The sequence below is a fragment of the Somniosus microcephalus genome, chromosome 8, assembly GCF_052327205.1.
Source record: "Somniosus microcephalus isolate GS21.2 chromosome 8, FLI_Smic_1.0, whole genome shotgun sequence".
Lineage (NCBI taxonomy): Eukaryota > Metazoa > Chordata > Chondrichthyes > Squaliformes > Somniosidae > Somniosus > Somniosus microcephalus.
The window spans coordinates 28,418,368-28,441,713 of NC_140994.1; the positions used below are offsets into that span (position 1 = coordinate 28,418,368).

Below are 23,346 nucleotides of genomic sequence, written 5' to 3' on the forward strand. Positions count from 1 at the left end.
TGTGTCTTTTTAACCAATCAGATTGAGGGTTACACAGCGCAGTCTGAACCAGGAAGTGTAAGTTAGAATAGTGAATTCAATGTCAAATCAGATACAGAAAGCAAAATAAAGGGAGAGAAAGAATGGATTAAGAGAGAAAGAAAAAAGAGACAAATAAAAAGTTGAAAGAAAACATTGGCCCGGATTTTGCCGTGAGCGTTTACGGAATGGCTGCCGTTCACCTCACAGTTGCCCAGAGACCTTTCTCGGGCTTGTCAGTGGAGGTTTCTAGTTTTTGGGCATCTTATCCAATGCAGCATCATGTCCAGGGGATCTGTGGCGTCTGTGAGCAGCATAAAGTAGCAGGGAGGCTCTTCAACCAATCAGATTGAAGAATCCTCACAGACATGTAGACTGCAAAGCAGGAAGTAAAAAAATAGGAAATATAAATTACATTTAATTCATTGTATAGAAAGCAAAATAAAGATTGGGAAATACACTTGGGATTAAGGGAGAAACATATGAGCAAAACAGAAAAACTAAAAAAACACAATTTTTATTTTTTTAGAAATGTGCTCTTATAAAATTAATTTTTCAGACCAGAGAAGTTGTTCAGCAGTAATTATCACTTATTACGCCATTAAAAACTCAGTTACTCCCGATTGTACAAGACCTAACTTTTTCATCGGTCTTTAGTGGTACTAGTGGGTGAAAGTTCATGCTATTAGTGATCTCTCTGCAGATTCCATTGGTGAAGACTGCAACAGCGCATCCTGTGGTGGAGCAGGGTATCACTGACAGCAACTTCCAGATTTCTGCGTTTAACTGGATGTGCGGACGCCAGAAGTTGCTATCAGTTTTACCCTGTAATAACGGCGAGCACTGACAGCTTCGCGTTAATAGTACAGCAAAATCTGGACCATTAATTTACATTAAAAAAAAGAAATTTCCAACAACAATTAAAATCTGAAGGAATGTTGTAAAAGTTAATTTTCAGTGCCACAGAGGTGCTCGCCTGAAGTTACTGTCCAATTTACACATAAATAATGGTGAGCACCATTAGTCTCACCATTATTTTTACAGTAAATTCTGGCCCAATGTCTTATTGAACCCTGATATCCTTTCACTAAGGCTGCTTATTTCCACCGATGCAACGATGCCTGCCTCTGTACTTGCCCCATTCTCAGATGAGGACAGAGGATAATGTTGAGGATGGTGTATTGGGCCACTGCATTGTACAGGTGAACAGGTCTTTTAGTGAAACAGATAACTCAGCCATTTAGGTAAATGCATCTTTACTAGCTTTGAATACTACTATTGCTGGCTGTGTAGGAGTCTACGTACTCCTAGCAAAAAATACTGAACTCGGAGAGGTTCAACAGAAAAGGTTTAATTGTTGAGACTGCATGTTGAACACAAAAATGGCGTCAGAGACTACACCAAGTCTGACTGCCTTTCCCCAGTCCACAGCTTCGACTGCTCCTCCCCCGCTCTGGGCTTAACTATGTTGCAGATCGAGTTTCTTAAAGGCATGACGCCTGATTTATAGTCTACGGACCGAAAAACGGATTGTGTCCTTTCTGTGATCGGTACGCCACACAGCTCCCCCCCAGAATCCGTTAGTAGGGAGTGTACGAACCGGCGTGGTGGCTTGATGGCACGGCCGGAACGGCTCTTGGCGGTTGGTGTCGGGAGCGGGGCGGTCGGACGCGTCAGGCTCTTAGGCGGTCTGCCCCGTGGTGGGGGTTGGCCCACTTGAACGGGTTCGTCGGGCTCTAGGTGCGCCAGCTTGAGCTGGTCGACCGACACCTTGTCAGTTCTGCCGCCCACTTCGAGGAGGAAGAACTTGTTCCCCGTCTGGAGTACCTTGTAGGGTCCGTCGTATGGGGGCCGTAGAGGTCCTCGGTGGGCGTCATGGCGCACGAAAACAAATTTGGCCATGTGCAGGCTAGGTGGTACGCGGGTTGCTGGTTCGCCGTGCTGGCCGGTGGGTACCGGAGCGAACTGTTGTGCTCGGTTGGCGAAAGCGCGGCGTTGCTGGTCAGCCGACCAGGGGGTCGTGGCGGTGGGCAGGAACTCTCCGGGTACGCGCAGCGGCTGGCTGTACACGAGTTCCGCCGCCGAGGCTTGCAGGTCTTCCTTGACCGCGGAGCGTAGGCCAAGTAGCACCCACAGGAGGCGGTCGATCCAAGCCTCGTCCTCGAGGCTGGCGCGGAGGGACGCCTTCATGGACCTGTGGAATCGCTCGCAGTCCATTGGCTTGGGGGTGGTAAGCCGTGGTGCGGTGAACGGCCACCCCGAGGTTTCGGGCGATGGCGGCCCACAGATCAGAGGTGAACTGCGGGCCTCTATCCGACGTCATGTCGGAGGGGACGCCGAACCGAGCGACCCAGGTACCGATGAACGCCCTCGCGATGTTGGCGGTGGTGGTGGACGTCAGTGGAATGGCCTCAGGCCAGCGGGTGGTACGGTCCACGATTGTCAGCAGGTGCGTGTGACCTTGTGATGGCGGCAGGGGGCCGACGAGGTCGATGTGGACGTGGTCAAACCTTCTTTCTGGCACGGTGAAATCCTCGAGTGGGGCTTTGACGTGCTGGTGGATTTTGGCACGCTGGCAAGCTATGCAGGATCTGGACCAGATGCGCACATCTTTGCGCAGGCCGCGCCAGACAAATCGGTTGGCCACCAGTCTAATGGACGCGCGGGTGCCGGGGTGTGAGAGGCCGTGGACGATGTCGAACACCCGTTTTTGCCAGGACGCCGGGACTACGGGGCGGGGTTGCGCCAAGGAGGTGTCGCATTTGACTGTGATGGCGGATGGGCCGCAGGCGACGTCGGTCAGTTGCAGCCCTGGGAGGATTGTGGGCGCGGAGAGCAGATCGGGGTCGGTGCGTTGCTCCGCTGCCAGTTGAGCATAGTCCACTGCCAGGTGGGCGCGGTGGACGGCGGGGCGGGATAGGCAGTCGGCCACCACGTTGTCTCGACCGGAGACGTGCCGGATGTCCGTGGTGAATTCGGACACTGCGGCGAGCTGGCGTTGTTGCCTGGCTGACCACGGGTCCGCAGATTTTGCCATTGCGAATGTCAGGGGTTTGTGGTCGACAAACGCGGTGAAGGGGCGGCCCTCCAGAAGAAATCTAAAATGGCGGACTGCCAGGTACAGTGCGAGGAGCTCGCGGTCAAAAGCGCTGTATTTGGCCTCCGGGGGGGCGCAGTTGGCGGCTGAAAAAGGCCAGCGGTTGCCAGGCCCCGTCGACCCACTATTCGTACACGGCGCCGACCGCGTGGTCGGAGGCGTCCGTGGTGAGGGCCACCCTGGCGTTGGGCTGTGGGTGAGCGAGCATGGTGGTGTCGGCGAGCGCCTTTTTGGTCGAGTCAAAAGCGGTCAACATGTCCGCCGACCACTCGATCGCCATTCTGTCTTTCTTACCCCGGAGGGCTTCGTATAGGGGCCGCATGAGGGAGGCCGCTCCGGGAATGAAGCGGTTGTAAAAGTTGATCATCCCCAAGAACTCCTGGAGGCCTTTGATGGTGGTAGGCCGGGGGAACTGCTGGACGGCTTGCAGCTTGGTGGGCAGGGGAATGGCTCCATCCTGCGTGATGTGGTGGCCGAGGAATTCGATCCTGCTGAGGCCGAATTGGCACTTGGCTGGGCTGATGATGAGCCCGTGCTCACTGAGCCGCTGAAACAGGGTGCGGAGGTGCTCGATGTGTTCCTGCTTGGAGGAACTAGCTACCAGGATGTCATCCAGGTAGACAAAGAGGAACTTCAGGTCCCAGAGGACTGAGTCCATGAGCCGCTGGAAGGCCTGGGCCGCGTCTTTGAGGCTGAAGGGCATTCGGAGGAACTCGAATAGCCCAAAAGGGGTGATTATGGCCGTCTTGGGAATGTCCGTGGGGTGGACTGGCACCTGATGGTAACCGCGCACCAGGTCGACTTTGGAGAAGACTGAGCAGCCGGCCAGTCTAGCCGAGAAGTCTTGAATGTGCGGTATGGGGTACCGATCCGGCGTGGTGGCATCGTTTAGGCGCCGGTAGTCCCCGCAGTGGCGCCATCCCCCGTCGGGTTTGGTGACGATGTGGAGTGGGGAGGCCCAGGGGCTGTTGGAGCGGCGGATGATGCCAAGCTGTTCCATTGTGGCGAACTCGGCCCGCGCGATCTCCAGCTTGGCCGGGTCCAGCCTGCGGGCGTGGGCATACACCGGTGGGCTTGTGGTGGGGATGAAGTGTTCTACCCCGTGCTTAGCAACTTTCGCGGAGAAGGTCGGGTTGGTGAGGGCTGGGAACTCAGCCAGGAGTGCTGAGTAGTCGTCCGTTGAGCGGGCGCGGCACTGCCATGCCATTTCGGCGGGTTGGGGGGGGGGGGCCATGGCGCCCGGGATAGTTGACATGGTGTTCATGTCCACGAGGCGGCGCCGAGGCTTGTCGACCAACAGGCCGTGGGCGCACAGGAAATCCGCACCGAGGAGCGGGGAGAGCACCTTGGCGGTGATAAACTCCCAGTGGTAGCGGCGGCCTGCAAGGTCGATGGTGACGGTGCGGGTGCCGTACGTCCGGATGTCGGTGCCGTTGGCGGCAGCCAGCGCAGGGCCGCGGCCGCGGGGATGATGCTGCGCTGCGCGCCCGTGTCGCATAGGAAACGGCGTCCGGAGGCGCTGTCCGTAACGTACAGCAGCGCACCTGCTTGCCCCACGGCCATCGTGTAGGCCGGTGTGGGGGCGGTTGGAAACTTGCAGGGATGGCTGCAGCGGCGTGCCCGTGCGCTGAACCGGGTATGGAAGTAGCAGTAGCCCTGGGTCGGAGGGCCTGGGGGGCCTCGTGGCCGAGCTGTGTGGCCGCGCGATAGAGGGTGGAGCGCGCGCTGACGCTGCGGAGGCCAGGTCGGGGGTGACGGCGTGGTTGGAGCCGGCGGACAGGAGCTTATCGGCTTCGTCGGCCAGGGCCTCGAGGTCTGTGAGGCTGGACGCCACGATCGCTGGGCGGATGCTGGGAGGTAGTTGGCGGATAAAGCGCATGCGGAAGAGGGAGCCGGGCGGTTCCTCATCGGTCAGAGCAAGCATGTGTGAGAGCAAGTCTGACGGCGTGGAGTCACCGAGGCCCGGGAGGTCGAGGAGCTGGCAGTTGCGCACGAATTGGGAGGCTGTGAATTTTTTAAGGAGCGCGGCCTTGAGATGTGCGTACTTGCCTTCCAAGAAGGGTTTTGTAGTGTTGTCCAGACTTTCGTGATTGTGGAGCTGCCCAGGGAGGCGAGGAGGTAGTCGTACATCGTTGCGTCGGCGGTGATGCCGCGGAGTCGGAATTGCGATTCGGCTTGAAGGAACCAGGCGGTGGCTAGGTTCTCCCAGAACTCCGGCAGCTTCACAGAAACTGCGTTTGTGTCAGCCATGGTTACGCTTAGGAGTCGTCCTGAGCGTCGGGGTCACCAATGTAGGAGTCTACGTACTCCTAGCAAAAAATACTGAACTCGGAGAGGTTCAACAGAAAAGGTTTAATTGTTGAGACTGCATGTTGAACACAAAAATGGTGTCGGAGACTACACCAAGTCTGACTGCCTTTCCCCAGTCCACAGCTTCGACTGCTCCTCTCCCGCTCTGGGCTTAACTATGTTGCAGATCGAGTTTCTTAAAGGTGTGATCCTTCTTAAAGGCATGACGCCTGATTTATAGTCTACGGACCGAAAAGCGGATTGTGTCCTTTCTGTGATCGGTACGCCACAGCTGCAAAGTTATTGCTGCAGTGATATCTTCTAGTTTGTCAGGATTGTCCTCTAGTGTTGACTTCAGAAGGAATTTGTGTATGTGGACCTTCAGAAGGCATTTGATAAAGTGCCACACAATAGATGTTAGCAAAATTGAAGCCCATGGGATTAATGGGTCAGTGACAGCATGGATATAAAACTGGTTAAGAGAGAGAAACAGAGAGTAGTGGTGAATGGTTGTTTATCAGACTGGAAGGAAGTATACAGTTGTGTCCTCCAGGAGTCAGTATTAGAACCACTGCTCTTTTTGATGTATATCAGTAACCTGGACTTTGGGTATAGGGGTCATAATATCAAAGTTTGCAGATGACACAAAGCTTGGAAATGTAGTAAATAGTGAGGAGCATATAGTAGACTTCAGGAGGACAAAGACAGACTGGTGAAACAGGCAGATGAAATTTAATGCAGAAAAGTGTGAAGTGATGCATTATGGAAGAAAAAATGAAGAGAGACACTATAAATTAAATGATACAATTTTAAAGGGGTGCTGGAACCAAGAGACCTGGGATTCATATACACAAATCATTGATGGTGGCAAGATGTTGATCAGGCTGTTAAAAAAGCATACAAGATTATTGGCTTGATAAATAGAGGCACAGAGTACAAAAGTAAGGAAGTTATGCTAAACCTTTATAAATCATTGGTTAGGCCTCAGCTGGAGTATTGTGTCCAATTCTGGGCACCACGCTTTAGGAAGGATGCCAAGGCCTTGGAGAGGGTGCAGAGGAGATTTACTAGAATGGTACCAGGGATGAGAGACTTCAGTTATGTGGAGAGATTATAGAAGCTGGTATTGTACTCCTTAGAACAGATAAGATTAAGGGGAGACTTAATAGAGGTGTTCAAATGATATGGAGAACCTGTTTCCACTGGCAGGATGGTTGGTAACCAGAGGTCACAGATTTAAGATAATTGGCAAAAAATTCAAGGGGACTTTATTTTTTACACAGCGAGTTATGATCTGGAATGCACTGCCTGAAACGGCTGTGTAAGCAGATTCAATAGTAACTCTCAAAAGGGAATTGGATTTATACTTGAAAAGCAGAAATTTGCAGGGACATGGGGAAAGTGTAGGGGGAGTGGACTAATTGGATATCTCATTCAAAGATCCAGCACAGATATGATGGGCCAACTAGCTTCCTTCTGTGCTGTACGATTCCATGATTGAGTGGTGACCCTAACAAACCCTGTCTTTACAGGCACATTGAAACAGGCCGTGTGAAGTGGGAAACTAAAGTATCAGGAAATCGCCTCTGCCACTCTCCATTCTTAAAAAAAGATAGGTCTCAACACCCAAGATCAAAGGTGTTCTACAAATTATCCTCAGGACATACAATATGCAATGTGACAATTGTACGTCATATTTATCCAGTAAACAACAGAACAAACTAGATCTACATACATGCACTGCAGTAAATGTGGATTTGAAAATGAATAATATCCCCCAGCCACTGTATGATTGGGCAGGTGCATGGCAGATGCAGTATAATGTGGATAAATGCGAGGTTATCCACTTTGGTGGCAAAAACAGGAAGGCAGATTATTATCTGAACGGCAATAGATTGGGAGAAGGGGAAGTGCAACGAGACCTGGGTGTCCTTGTGCACCAGTCGCTGAAGGTAAGCATGCAAGTGCAGCAGGCGGTTAAGAAGGCAAATGGTATGTTGGCCTTCGTAGCGAGAGGATTCGAGTACAGGAGCAAGAATGTCTTGCTGCGACCACACCTTGAGTATTGTGTGCAGTTTTGGTTGCCTTATCTGAGGAAGGATGTTCTTGCCATGGAGGGAGTGCAGCAAAGATTCACCAGACTGATACCTGGGATGGCAGGAATGACGTATGAGGAGAGATTGGGTCGATTCGGCTTATACTCGCTGGAGTTTAGAAGAATGAGAGGGGATCTCATTGAAACTTATAAAATTCTAACAGGACTAGATGCAGGATGTTCCAGATGGCGGGGGAGTCCAAAACCAGGGGTCACAGTCTAAAGATAAGGGGTAAGCCATTTAGGACAGAGATGAAGAGGAATTTCTTCACCCAGAGAGTGGTGAACCTGTGGAATTCTCTACCACAGAAGGCAGTTGAGGCCAATTCATTAAATATATTCAAGAAGGAGTTAGATATATTTCTTAAGGCTAAAGGGATCGAGGGATATGGGGAGAAAGCAGGGACAGGGTACTGAGTTTGGATGATCAGCCATGATCTCACTGAATGGCGGAGCAGGCTCGAGGGGCCGAATGGCCTACTCCTACCTTCTATGTTTCTATGATGAACATTAAATATAGAATAGTATGGAAATCCCTCAGAAAGGCGTTAGAATTGGATAAGAGCTAGACTTATGGCACAATATTACTGTAAGTTAAAAGCTATCCGTGCAAAATTTCCCCATAAATAATTCTGTTGTGGATAAGCAAAATATCTTACAGGAGCAGTGCTGAAAATTAATTAGAATTTCTTGAAATTTGTCACATTTTGAAAATAAAGCCACTGTATGTACAATTGCATTAATTGGCTATTTTAACATTTACAGAATATATATTAATTCACACAATGCCAATAGCGGTATAAATTAGAATAAAATTACCTTTAGAGATGGCCATACTATTAATATTATTCTTCCAGTTGAATTTACTTTCTCCTCTTTGCCTCCCCATGTTGTACATGGTCTGTGTAATTGAAATTTTACTAATATCCTGTAGATCTTTACCAAGAAATGCATACCCACCCTTTAAAATGGATTAATCAATGTCACTGCTTTATTATTGAATGAATAATAGTAAAAACAATCAGCCTTTTCATGGTAATTTTCTCTTTCAATCCAGCCCATCCCAGTCTCCTATTGCTACCTGCTACCTCTGTAAGAGTTTCATGGTTTGCCTATGATTGTAGAGTATTGCTGTACAGTTTGCCAACTGTGATTATTGGCTGACATTCTTTGGCATGTTCCCATTTTACATAAAGGGGAAATGACTCCTCATTGCAGCAATTATCTTCCACAGGAGATGAGCAGAGGGTATAAATAATTTTTATTATGCATGCTTAACTATCTGTAAATTTAGTTTTTTTTTGTGTGTTACCTTTAGTTGGCGGTCACTGCCCAATACTTGCCCAGCTCACCGCAACTCAATTACATATGTAAGGGGCCGAACGCCTGTTTTAGGTAGCCGCAGGGAACGCCTGAAAAATGGCCTGACCTGACCCAATTTCGAGTTGGACGATTTCAAAATGTCACTGGGGGCCATGACATTGGGCCTCATTGCGACCATTTTACAGGCGTCAAATTTCTACCCGTGCCTTGAATGATATTCATATTTCAGGTGTACCTAGAGGATATGTTTACCAGACTCTCTCAAATCATGGAATATTTAAAAGTATTCTCTTTTAAATGGCTCAACTAAGGAGCAGCGTTTTCAATGTTCGGGTTACAGGAGGGCTGTTAGATTTGGGGTAATGGCTAATGGGGAAAATAACTGGCCAAAAATGTATTTGATGGTATAGTTTTGTCATGTTTATTGTGCATCTTGTAGAAATGTTTAAGAAAAATAATTAAATCAACCTTCACCTCTTTATAGGTAAAAGATGCAGGCAAAATGCCAAGAAAGAAAATCTTTTCAACCAAACCACTCCAACTCTATTCACTTGTCACAACATTTTTGGTTGCATAGAGGATGATGTTGGTATATAGCTCATCGTTGACAATTTATAAACAGTGGAAGAACACCAAGTACAACTACGTATAACAAAGGGAACCACATTTGTGGAAAGCTTCTAAATTTGTGTGTGCATTCTATACCTGTTTCATCTCTAGGATTGTGGTTAACTCTCAATAGAAGGTAGTTTTCTGAAAAATTGTATTCACTTACTTTTTATCTGAACTAATATTTAAGTAGCTTAGTTTGTAATTGTATTATCCTGTGTCAGGTGGAGTTATAGGTCTAGAAAATTGATGTAATTCGGGTGAAGAACGGGTGCTGTAGGACCCAATATGGCGTGTGACCTACGTACGCATGCTGATTCTGAAGCAGAAGTGCGCTTCTGCAATATTGGTTAGTGCACCCTGTAGTCGCCCAGCACGCACACCTGAAATTAGGCCCCCCCTTTGCATAAGCAATATGACCGACGTCTATTTTAGGCCCCTTTGTGAAATTGCACCATGCATGCTATGGTCAGCTTTCTCACGCAAACAACAGCTAAGCCAGCAGTCTGCTGGTTAAAGCTACCAGTGGAGGCTGCTAGCCAAAAGACAAATTTAAAGTGTTTTACTTACCTTACTGTGGAGACTGGAGGAGCAGGTGTGCTCTTCTCAGCTCCACGTTAAAACCGCGGGCCACTGCCGGCCACCGCTCGCTCCTCTTCCGATTGCCTCCAACCTGTCCCAGGCTCACCTGAGACACTCTCAGCCTCTTGGCTGGCCGATCTTGCTGCCCTTGCAACCGCGCTTGCTGCTCACTGATACTATCCTAAGGAGGCTGGTGGACAAATTTGCCATACTGTATTAGCATGTCCCCGATGATAAAATAGCTTTACAACACTAAGTGGGTAATTTTGGCTTTGTCAAATGATATCAATGGAAATAAAAATTGGAAGAGATGTAAAACCGACTGCTGATTCAGTATCACCCATTTTACACTATCACAAAGTAAAAATTGTCTACACTCATGCAGAATGGCCATTTGGGTTAGGTACTGAAGGTTTTGGGAAACTGTACCCATCATAAGAAATAGGAGCAGGAGTGGGCCAATCGGCCCCTCGAGCCTACTCCACCATTCAATAAGATCATGGCTGATCTGATCCTAACCTCAAATCTTCTATCACTCTCCATCCCACCCGAACCCATGTGATCTCCCAGGAGAGGCGAAAAACCAGATAAAAAACCCAATGGCCAATTTGGGAGAAAAAATCTGGGAAATTCCTCTCCGACCCATTTAGGCGATCGAAACTCTTCCAGGAGATCACTCTGTCCCTATATTTTCTACAGTACTTACCTTCTGTAAAGGCGATCTCCACCCCAGCCAGGAACAGGAATAAAACCATCTCCTGAAATCTAACACAGAATTAGAACACAAGAAGTAGGAACAGAACCAGGCTACACGGCCCCTGGGCCCGCTCCACTACCCACAGGGCCATGACCATTCCGAACCTAGACTCATGTCCAATTTCCTCCCCGTAACCCTTAATTCCCTTTACTTCTAGGAAACTATCTATTTCTGTTTTAAATTTATTTAATGATGTAGCTTCCACAGCTTTCTGGGGCAGCAAATTCCACAAACCTACCACCCTCTGAGTGAAGAAGTTTCTCCTCATCTCAGTTTTGAAAGAGCAGCCCCTTATTTTAAGATTATGCCCCCTAGTTCTAGTTTCACCCATCATTGGTAACATCCTCACCGCATCCACCCGATCAAGCCCCTTCACAATCTTATATGTTTCAATAAGATCGCCTCTCATTCTTCTGAACTCCAATGAGTAGAGTCCCAATCTACTCAACCTCTCCTCATATGACCACCCCCTCATCCCCGGGATTACCCCCTCATCCCCGGGATTAACTGAGTGAACCTTCTTTGTACTGACTCGAGAGCAAGTATGTCTTTTCTTAAGTATGGACACCAAAACTGTATGCAGTATTCCAGGTGCGGTCTCACCAATACCTTGTACAACTGCAGCAATACCTCCCTGTTTTTATATTCTATCCCCCTAGCAATAAAAGCCAACATTCCATTGGCCTTCTTGATCACTTGCTGCACCTGCATACTAACTTTGAGTTTCGTGCATACTAACTTTTTGAGTTTCGTGCACCAGGACCCCCAGATCCCTTTGTACTACAGTACTTTCCAGTTTCTTGCCATTAAGATAATAACTTGCTCTATGATTTTTCCTGCCAAAGTGCATAACCTCACACTTTCCAGTATTGTATTCCATCTGCCAAATCTATGCCCACTTACTTAGCCTGTCTATGTCACTTTGCAGGTTTTTTATGTCCTCCTCACTCACTACTTTCCCTCCCATCTTTGTATCATCTGCAAACTTTGATATGCTACACTCGGTCCCCTCCTCCAAATCGTGAATATAGATTGTAAAGAGTTGGGGACCCAGCACTGTCCCCTGCGGAACACCACTAGTTACTGATTGCCAGTCTGAGAATGAACCATTTATCCCAACTCTCTGCTTTCTGTTAGAGAGCCAATTCTCCACCCACGCCAGAATATTACCCCCAATCCCGTGATTTTTTATCTTGAGCAATAATCTTTTGTGTGGCACCTTGTCAAATGCCTTTTGGAAGTCTAAATACACTATGTCCACTGGTTCTCCTTTATCCACCCTGTATGTTACTTCCTCAAAGAACTCAAGCAAATTTGTCAAACATGACTTCCCCTTCATGAAACCATGCTGAGTTTGTCCTATTAAATTATGTTTATCCAAATGTCCCGTTACTGTCTCCTTAATAATGGACTCTAACATTTTACCAACCACAGATGTTAGGCTAACAGGTCTATAGTTTCCAGCCTTCTGCCTACTACCCTTTTTAAATAAGGGTGTTACATTAGCAGTTTTCCAATCTGCCAGGACCTTTGCTGAGTCCAGGGAGTTTTGGAAAATTATTACCAATGCATCCACAATCCCTACCACCACTTCCCTCAAGACCCTAGGATGTAAGCCATCAGGTCCAGGGGATTTATCCGGCTTAAGTCCCATTATTTTACCAAGTACCACTTCCTTAGTGATTTTAATCGTATTTAGCTCCTCTCCCCCTAGAGCCCCCTGTTTGTCCAGTGTTGGGATATTCTTAGTGTCCTCTACTGTAAAGACTGATACAAAATATTTGTTCAGCGTTATTGCCATCTCCATGTTTCCCACCATTAATTTCCCAGTCTCATCCTCTAAGGGACCAACATTTACTTTAGCCACCCTTTTTCTTTTTATATAACTATAGAAACTTTTGCTATCTGTTTTTATAATTTTTGCTAATTTACTTTCATAATCTATCTTCCCTTTCTTAATTAATCTTTTAGTTATTTTTTGCTGTCTTTTAAAGACTTCCCAATCTTCTATCTTCCCACTAGATTTGGCTACCTTATATGCCCTTGTTTTTAGTCGGATACTATCCTTAATTACTTTACTTAGCCACGGATGGCTATCTTTTCTTTTACACCCTTTTTTCCTCAGTGGAATATATTTTTTTTGGAAGTTGTAAAATAACTCCTTAAATGTACACCACTGATCATGTACCGTCTTGCCCTTTAATCTATTTTCCCAGTCCACTCTAATCAATTCCGCTCTCATACCTTCATAGTCTCCTTTATTCAAGCTCAGCACGCTTGTTTGAGATCCAACCTTCTCACCCTCTACTTGAATATGGAATTCAACCATGTTATGGTCACTCATTCCAAGGGGATCCTTTACTAGGACATTTTTAATTAATCCTGTCTCATTACACAGGACCAAATGTAAGGTTGCTTGCCCCCTGGTCGGTTCAGTTACATACTGCTCAAGAAACCCATCCCTAATACACTCAATGAACTCATCCTCAAGGCTGCTCTGCCCAATTTCATCTGTCCAGTTAATATGATAGTTAAAATCCCCCATAATTATAGCTGTTCCCTTATTACAAGCCTCAACTATTTCCTGATTAATACTCCGTCCAACAGAGTTGCAACTGTTCGGAGGCCTATAGACTACGCCCACTAGTGTTTTTTTCCCCTTATTATTCCTTATCTCTACCCAAACTATTTCACTATCCTGCTCCTTTGACCCAATATCATTTCTCTGTATTATAGTGATTCCTTCCTTTATTAACATAGCCACCCCACCTCCCCTCCCTTCCTGCCTGTGCTTCCTGATTGTTAAATAACCTGGTATGTTTAATTCCCAGTCATGGTCACCCTGCAGCCATGTTTCTGTAATGGCCACAAGATCATACCCATATGTCATTATTTGTGCCGTTAACTCATTCATTTTGTTACGAATGCTACGTGCGTTCAGATAAAGAACTTTCAAATATGTTTTGTGACACTTAGTTCCTGTTTTTTCCCCTTTTACTACTTTACCTTTTACTCCATACCTTCTGTCCCTTCCTGACACGTTCTGTTTTTTAATTTCCCCACTGCTACCTAAGTCTATGACCTTCTCCGTTGTCATTTCTGTTATTTGCTCTCTAGGAACCTCCCCCCCACTAATTAGTTTAAAGCCCTCTCTACAGCCCTAGTTATATGATTCGCCAGGACTCTAGTCCCAGCACTGGCCAAGTGGAGTCCGTCCCAACGGAACAGCTCCCTCCTGTCCCAGTACTGGTGCCAGTGTCCCAAGAAGCAAAATCCATTTCTCCCACACCAGTCTTTGAGCCACGCATTTAACTCTTTAATTTTATTTATCCTAGCCAAATTCGCTCGTGGCTCAGGTAATAACCCAGAGATTATTACCCTTGAGGTTCTGTTTTTTAATTTGACCCCTAGCTGCTCATACTCCTTTAACAGAACCTTCTTCCTTGTCCTATCTACGTTGTTTGTACCGACATGGACCACGACAACTGGATCCTCCCCCTCCCACTCCAAGTTTCTTTCCAGCCCAGAAGAGACGTCCTTAACCCTGGCACTGGGCAGTCAACACAGACTTCGGGACTCCCGCCCTTGACTGCAGAGAACCCTATCTATCCCCCTAATGATACTATCCCCTACCACTACAACATTTCTTTTTACTCCCTCCACTTGAATGGCCCCCTGCACCATGGTGCTGTGGCCAGGTTGCTCATCCTCCCTGCAGTCCCCGCTCCTGCCCTCACAGTGAGTAAGAACTGCGGCTCTTTCAACACTACATCCTGGATCCCTGTACCTTCCTCACTCGTAGTCACACCGTCCTGTCCCTGACCACGGACTACATCTGCAGTAATTAATTTCATAGGTGTGACCACCTCCTGAAACATAGAGTCCAGGAACTTCTCCCCCTCCCTGATGTGTCGCAGTGTCTGAAGCTCGGTCTCAAGCTCTTTAACATGGAGCTTGAGTTCCTCTAGCAGCAAACACTTATCGCAAATGTAATCACCGTGAGCCTCAATGGGGTCCACCAGCTCCCACATTTCGCAACAGTGACACATCACCTGTTCACCCATATCTGTGTAATTAATTAAATTTCTTATTATTAATTATGAAGACCCTCTGCCCCGATATAGATGATAATATTACACCACTATTTAATAGGACTTACCAACTTAAAGGTAATAGAAGAGATGGAAGAGAACCTACCAACCAGTTGATCACCAACCTCCCTCGTGGAAGCTGTCTGGGGGACATATCCGGTTGAATTGTCTCACTGCTCCACGTTCGCAGTGTTGGATTAGCCTGAGAGAGGGAAGCAAAACAGAGCAACAAGCATCCCCTCACCTCCCACTTGCCCGAACTCTGCCACTTACCAAACTCTACTTACACTCAATGCGACCACACTCAGCGCTACCGCACTAAGCCCACCCCTTTTTATACCCGGATTCTACTTCCGGTTTCAACTCCCCAACAGCTTAATTTACTCTAAAAAAATTTAACTTACTTCAAATAATTCACTTATTTACTCACTAAAATTCAGTAAATGCACTTAAAAGACTTTTTCTGCCACTTAGCAAAGTCTGCTTAAACTCAATGCGATTGCAGATTTTTGATGGCTGTTAATATGTGCACTATTTAAATTAGCCTTGGCTACATCGACCAAGAAGATGCAAAGTTTGATCTTCTATCTGTGCTGAGTTAACTATCTACTCAGGATGGCAGGAGATTTGCTACAAGTGGTCTCTGCTGGAAACTGAACCCGGACATTGGGTGAGGATAGAATTGCTCTCGGATGGCCACTCACTGTCTAGTCTCACATTTAGAATGACCATTTAGGCTAGGTACTGGAAGGTTGACGTATTGCATCCCAGCAGAAGTCAGTACTTTTCAGGAGCTGTGGAAATTGGGAGCATTCTTCAAAAGCCTCTTGCTGAATATCTAGCAGAGAATAAAACTATAAAATAAATTAGCACATGTTTACAATAGTGATTGAAATCCTTTAAAGTTCTTGTGACTAAATGATGTACTGCATTCACTTAAATTGGTCACATTTGTATTTTCCAATATCATAGGTGACTATTTTTGCTGAGTTTTGTCAATAATATTAAAAAAAGGTTGATTTGACTTCCTAAAATAGATGAAATTCAATTACTGAGGGAGTGCTACATTGACAGAGGTGCTATCGTTTGGACGAGACAGGCCTGTATTTTCCGATCGGAGGCTTCCTGCGTGCAGAGGCCTCCGATCTGGAAAAAATCTACGGCCTTACCGGAGGTTCGGACATTTCCGCTCCTGGGCCTCTGCTCTATGAAATGCACAGGGCCCAGGTATCCAAGGGACACATGCGGTTCGCAAGCGTCCCTGGGAACATGTAGGCCATGGGGAACCAATGAAAGAAGGGAATCCCGCTTCATAGCTTAGATCTGTCAAAAGTATGAATGGGGATCACTGAAAAAACACATCAAAACAATTTAAATTTTTTTTAATCATTTTTAAAATTAGTTTAAATTACATTAAATTATATTTTAAACAAATTAAAGCTTTTTACGGGGCTAAAAATAAACATACCTTTTTAAAAGTATTTTAAAATTATAAATGAGTGGGAATTTTTTTTTTTTTAATTACTTTTTTAAACTATTATGCTGGTAAAAGCAGGCCTTATGCCTGCTTTTACCAGGCATAAGATTTTTAGAGGTTTTCAGCGGGCGGAGGTTCTGCAGAAAGCAGAACTCTCCACCCGCAGAGGCCCTTCTCTAGGGCAGGCGGAGGATCTGTCAAGAGGATTCTTCACAGATCGGAGGTGCCGGTTTTCAGCGCATGCGCTTTGCATGCTTGACACCAGCACTTGCAAGGTCCCTACGGACATGTACACAGCTCACACACACCTGTAGGCATCGGAAAATACAGGCCATTAAAACAAGGTCCTGGCTACCTGTGGCCGTAAAAGATCCTGTTGTAGCGGTACCACCGGGTGTCCCTTACTTATAATACATACTTCCCTTTAACTTAACTATGTATATATATAGCGTACCTGTTCGGGCTGTTGCCCCTTTAAGAACGCGACCTAAGGCACTGACGTCACATCGTGCATGACGTGACTCACCCAGATGCGAGCCGGCCTAGCTCGGCCTTCCACTCCTGCGACGGCCGCCGGCACAGCTCGGCCTCCCGCTCCTGCGGTGGCCGCCGGCCCAGTTCGGCCTCCCGCGCCCGCGATGGCCGCCGGCCCGGTTCGGCCTCCCGCTCCCGTGACTTCGGCCGCAACGGCCAGCTACAGTGCCGGGTAGACGTGCCGACGTCACGACGCGGGTCACGTGACCGCCCAAGCGCGGGCAAACGCGATGACGTCACGACGCACATCACGTGACTGCCCCAAGCACGGGAAACGCAATGACGTCATCGCACAAACCTCCGGACTGCCTAGTCAGTCCTCGTGGCATCCCCGCTGGGTTAAGACCTACCTATTGGCTCTCCTGCATCCATCTATATTGTCGCTGTATTTCATCTGTTTCCTGCATTAAAGAACTTCCTGAAGTCGAACTCGATTATTTAGTAGGCATTCGTCCAATACCTACTTAGGTGAACCCGAATACCTACACTGTATCACTTTTCTGAAGAAGAGCAGTGAGTTCTCTCAGTGTCCTGGCTAACATTCACCCCTCAACCAACACCACTAAAACAAAATAATTGGTTATTCTTCTCATTACTGTTTGCGGTACCATGCTGTGTGTAAACTGGCTGCTGCATTTGGCTACAAAATGACAGATCATACATGGGAAAAAAATTAATTGGCCGTGAAGTGCTTTGGGACATCTGGAGGACATGATGTAAATTTCTCATCTAGTTGAGAAAAATCATGGTTAAAAATATAATGCATCTCACTTTTTGCTGATTTCTTTGGATAATTTCAAGCTTTTGTAAAAAAAAAATTAATGAAAAATTATTCTTATTTTACATTTGGAAAGCAGAGATGTACAGCCATGAATGTGAATGGTATACTTTTCTAATGATCAGGATGGGTGAGCAAGGAAAACAAATCTTTTTTTTTTAATGTTCTTAATGTGAAATGTGCACAATAGTGTTTTAACAACTTGTATAAATTAAATGAGAATTCACTTCACAATGTAATGTAAGCTTTTGTCTCTAATTCCTGAAGGAAAACTGTAAAACCTGGTGCCTGTCGCACTTACATGTTTATGTCTTGTAGATAGAACAAAGTCAATGGTTATGATTTACGATTTTTACTGATATGGAAATGCAAAATACAGAACGACACATGCACAAGATGTTATAATGGTATATTCTTTTCTTAGCCTGCAGTTATACTGCAGATACTGGTCTCAGATTGGTATCTATGAAGTGCAATACACAGCTGGCAGACTGGAGTTATACTGCCAATTTAACTTTGGTGTGTTGCACTGATTTGGTGACAAAGTCTGCATAAACATACTACTGTACCTCCCCAGATGACACTTCTTTAATATTAGGGCATATGGAAGAAATAACATTTAAAGCATTGAAAAGTAAATATAAAGTCCCCAGCAGGTCCAGTTTTCCACTTGGCTGTAGTTATAGTGCACCTGGTACAAAACAGTGTGCAACTACCTTCTGGATATAGTCTACTCTGGGGAATTTTTCAGGGGATCAGCAGGCGCGTTTGGTGGCGGGTTGGCTGGGAAAAAATGTTTTGACAGTGGGTAGGGAACCCGCTGTCATCCCGCCTCCACGCTAGTCTCCCAGATGTCGGGTCTGTCATCGCTGAACAGACCCGACACCAAACAGCGGGGGAGGCAATTTAGATTATTAAGAGCTTATTAACAGGCACTTAAAATCTAAAGGTGAGCTTAAAATAGTTTTAAAGAGTTCGCCAATGGCTTCCCTGCTGCTCAGGGATCACGTCAGGTAAGGAGGTCGTGTGTTGTGTCAGCATGGTATGATTTTTTAACTTGACAGCTGCAAATGGTCTCCCATTTCATAGGTGTTCACTTTCCAAGGTTAAAAGCTGCATTTGGAACACAGGCAGAGCTTTATGCAGGTTGCAAGTGTTTGGAGTAAACTCTGTATCCAGTGTCACCACATTGGAACAACCTCTCTCACCATTGACCTATCGCTTCTGTCATCTCAACCTCACCTGCCATCTATTCCATCAGCATCGGTTCCTTGAAAATATCTCACTTTGGTCCTCAGAATTCCACCACGATCAGCCCCAGCAGGCACACCAGTAGCACCAACAACCTTCTCCGCAATCAGCTGGTGCTGCACAGGACACTGGACATCAGCACCTGACCACATTGCTGCCCGGGACGCCAGGGATGGCCTCACCATGGCCAGATTTACTTCACTTGACGCTGTACGCCCTGGCTGCGACATGATGTGCCAGGTTGGCACCACACCAACACCATAAAGCATCCCTACAATGCCCAAACCATTCCTTTCACACTCATTGCCATTGCGGGGGGTACCGTTATGTCTCACCATTCACTGCAACTCACAAAGCCACTTCCAAAGGTGCACACAAATCTGTCCAAGAATGCAAAGTGCTGAAAATAAACATTTCAATGTTTCACGGCACATTAACAGAAACTTATAGAAACATAAAAGATAGGAGCAGGAGTAGGCCATTCGGCCCCTCGAGCCTGCTCCGCCATTCAATGAGATCATGGCTGATCATCCAAATTCAGTACCCCATTCCTGCCTTCTCCTCATATCCCTTGATCCCTTTAGCCTTAAGAAATATATCCAACTCCTTCTTGAATATATTTAATGAATTGGCCTCAACTGCCTTCTGTGGTAGAGAATTCCACAGGTTCACCACTCTCTGGGTGAAGAAATTCCTCCTCATCTCAGTCCTAAATGGCTTACCCCTTATCCTTAGACTATGACCCCTAGTTCTGGACTCCCCGGCCATCGGGAACATCCTTCCTGCATCTAGTCTGTCCAGGCCTGACAGAATTTTATAGGTTTCGATGAGATCCCCTCTCAATCTTCTAAACTCCAGTGAATACAAGCCCAATCGACCCAATCTCTCCTCGTACGTAATTCCTGCCATCCCAGGTATTAGCCTGGTGAATCTTCGCTGCACTCCTTCCATGGCAAGAACGTCCTTCCTCAGATAAGGCGACCAAAACTGCACACAATACTCAAGGTGTGGTCTCACCAAGGCCCTGTACAACTGCAGCAAGACATCCTTGTTCCTGTACTCTCATCCTCTTGCTACGAAGGCCAACATACCATTTGCCGCCTTAACCGCCTGCTGCACCTGCATGCTTACCTTCAGCGACTGGTGCACAAGAACACCCAGGTCTCTTTGCACTTCCCCTTTGTTATAGATTTGTAAACCTACGACTATTAAGCGAGGACGGGCTCCACCTGAAATCTCGGTGGATGAAATCCTCCAGCAGTTGAAAAAATATATATTCCCTAACACCCTTCTCCCAATCTATTGCCATTCAAATAATAATCTGCCTTCCTGTTCTTGCCACCAAAGTGGATAACCTCACATTTATCCACATTATAGTGCATTTGCCATGTTTCTGCCCAATCACCCAACTTGTCCAAATCGTACTGGAGTTTCACAACATCCTCCTCACAGCATACCCTCCCACCCAGCTTTGTGTTGTCTGCAAATTTGGAGATACTACATCCAATTCCCTCGTCCAGATCATTAATATATATTGTGAACAGCTGGGGTCCTAGGACCGATCCTTGCGGTACCCCACTAGTCACTGCCTGCCACTTGGAAAACGACCCGTTTATTCCAACTTCATATGAACATTGGCTAAAACACCCAAGTGCCTACCCTTGTGTGTTGTTACTTGGTATGATTGGACTAGGATGAGGGTGAGTGTGATGGGTGGCTAGTGAGATGGGGGAAGTGATAATGTAGATAGCGAGGGATGGGTGGAGGTGCCAGTTAAGTTGGTGTGAGTAAGGTTGTGTAGGGTAGGGTGTGAAGGAATAAGCCATATAATCTATTCAGAAAAATACACCATTCTATGAAAGAATTCTGGCCTTATTAAAACATGACAAACTGGGTCTGGAAATCTAGAAACCTATGAAAAAGCTGTGAAAGCATTCTGGCTATAGAGATAAGATAGTTGTTGACATTGAATCAATAACCTTACTGAAACAGAAGGTTAAAGGCTCCGGTAGTCTGAACATTTCGGAATGAAACAAAGGTTCACCCTGGACAAGGTGTTCTAAGTTACACTTCGTAAAGAAGCACATAAAAGTAAGAAACAGCTGACTTCGTAAAAATTACATCAAGTAAAAAACACACCTGCCGTAACACCATTTTTTATGGTAAACTTAGAACACCTAGAGAAGAGACATAATTCTGTAATGCTACCAGCTGAGGTGACTGTGAGAATTGCAGGGGTCAGCAGAAAAATGACTAGAGATAATTAGCTTACATCAGCAGAAAACCTTAAAGGAAATAACACTGGAAAAGGGTATAAATATTGAACTCTCAAATGGGATAGTAGTCTCGCTTTAAAGGGGCAAAGCGATTCTCGGCTTCAGAGGCGGCTCTGTAAGTCTCCAGCTCTTTGTACCTCGGGGATCAAAGGTATTTGATTTTGGTGGATATCCTGAATAGAACTTTAAGAACTGTAAAACTGTAGAGAAGTTGAGATTTGAGAGTAAGGTTCTCTGATAATAGAATTGTAAGCTTTCTCTTTTTGGAACGGTTAATGTTGCAATTGACTCACCAACTGTAAACTGCATGTCGGTTCTTTAATAAATATATATTTTTAGAATTGTCTCACAAGACTTCTGTATCAAACTCGCGAACTCAATTTCTGTACACTCTTTGGTGAGGAGTTGCAGAATTCTGGGGGAGTTTTCCGGCCCCTCATAATATCCGGAACGTTACAGTCCAGCTAAACTTACTAAAAGTGCTATCTGGAGGACAGTAACATTTTCAGGTTGTTCCTTTCCTTTAGGGAGAGATGGTCCAGACCGTTAGACTCAATTAAGCGTCTTTAGGATTCGGCTACCTCAAACTTTAGTTGAAAGTGAATGTCTGATATGGAGTAGCCCTAAAGGGGCTAGGACTAGTAATTATCCCTTCAAGGGAAGGCAGAATGATGGGGATGTGATGAGTGGCACAGCAGGATGAGGTCGAGTGTGGCTTTGCGCCACTGCAGCCTGGTCCTCCTGACGACATCCCTGCTTGTGTCCTCCTGTGCATTGTGCAACTAGGCTGCGTTGATCTCCTGGGGAGGTCTCCTCTGCCCATGGGAAGGGAAAAGAACCTTCCTGTATGCTGTGACTCCCTCCAGAAGCATATGGAGGGAGTCATGGGAGAGCCTGGGTGCAGGAGTGCACCTCTGTGCAGTGCTCGTCAGTGTTTGCTGCACTTCAATCCTGTAGAACCGACAGCACAAACATCAAAATCAATTTGTGCATGGTCCCTTTAAGGAAACCGGCTGATGACACGTCATCAAGTGACGTCGTCAGACCCGCTTCCTTCAATTAGCTGGCAAATGCGCTGGGCAGGCTTAACGAGCTCAATCAGCGTAAAATGCATTTCACAGAGCGGGCTGGAGCCAGCAGCGAGGTCGCGCCCCGGTAGGCAAAATCGCGGCCCTAATGTTTGGCTTTAATGTATTTGGGAGTCTGATCAAGACCGATTCCAGAGTTAAATTGTCATTTTTGCATTAATGGTTAGCTAAATCTAATTTTCATCAACATGAAAGTGACAGTGTAACTGCACCCTGAAATTCCTCCAATGTAGCAAAGGCAAAAATCTCCACTTTAAACAACTTTATTCTATTTATGTATGTTCAGCATGGAAAATCCTGTTAGTTCACATAATTTATTAATGTTGTCTTCTGATAATGAGAATGATTACCATAAGAAGATATAGTTTAATAAAAATGCTAACTGCAATATCAGTGGAATTAGTTTATATAATTTTGTCAACAATCAGCTTGCTTTGCATACATTCGTATTACCTTGGAATGCTTTTTCTTGCAAAAGGGTCAAAGATTATTCTTTTTCATTTTCAAATAAAATAATGTTTTGAAATAATGTGACTTCTGTTTGAAACTCTAAATAGAGCACCTAAAGTCTAATTTAATTGCTCAGATTCTGGCTTTACTGGGTTAAGATCTTGCTGCTCTTTACTGATGACAGGAAATTGATGCTCAAATGCATGACCTGTAAAACATAATAAGTTAAACCTAAGTAGGGATTAGGTAATGTAATGCTTTGAAGATTCATGTTTTGCAATATAAACAGTCATCTATAGTATTATCTACAAACAAACTAACAAATTAATGCCTGTTAAATTTAGGTCAGATTTTAAAAAATGTAGTAAATATGTATTGATTATTAAAACCTAGCTCATGAAATGATTTGTTACATATTTGATCAATTATTTAATATGCTACAATTTTAACTGACCTTTCCTTTTGCAGTATTTAAGTAAATATTGGTTTATACTGAACACTCCAATTGAAAAATATAAAGCATTCAACATTTACAGCTGTTTGAGGATTGGAAACTCAATTATAATAATGCTGGCTTTCAAATTAGGGGACTATTATTGACGTGAAAGTACTAAATTCAGTTGTACAATAA

At 45.8% G+C, this 23,346-nt stretch overlaps 2 protein-coding genes across 2 annotated transcripts in view; one reads left to right on the plus strand and one right to left on the minus strand.

The window, feature by feature from the left end:
- The window catches only part of shtn1 (shootin 1), a 132,831-nt gene extending 122,496 nt beyond the window's left edge, over positions 1 to 10,335 (plus strand). The window contains exon 17 of the mRNA XM_085994409.1: positions 9,307 to 10,335. The gene's annotated coding sequence lies outside the window, so the exon portion shown is untranslated. The remainder of the gene's footprint in view (positions 1 to 9,306) is intronic.
- Positions 10,336 to 22,655: 12,320 nt separating this feature from the next.
- The window catches only part of eno4 (enolase 4), a 77,158-nt gene continuing 76,467 nt past the window's right edge, over positions 22,656 to 23,346 (minus strand). The window contains exon 13 of the mRNA XM_085994408.1: positions 22,656 to 22,923. Within this exon, the coding sequence (XP_085850534.1) occupies positions 22,835 to 22,923 (89 nt within the window). The 3' untranslated portion in view covers positions 22,656 to 22,834. The remainder of the gene's footprint in view (positions 22,924 to 23,346) is intronic.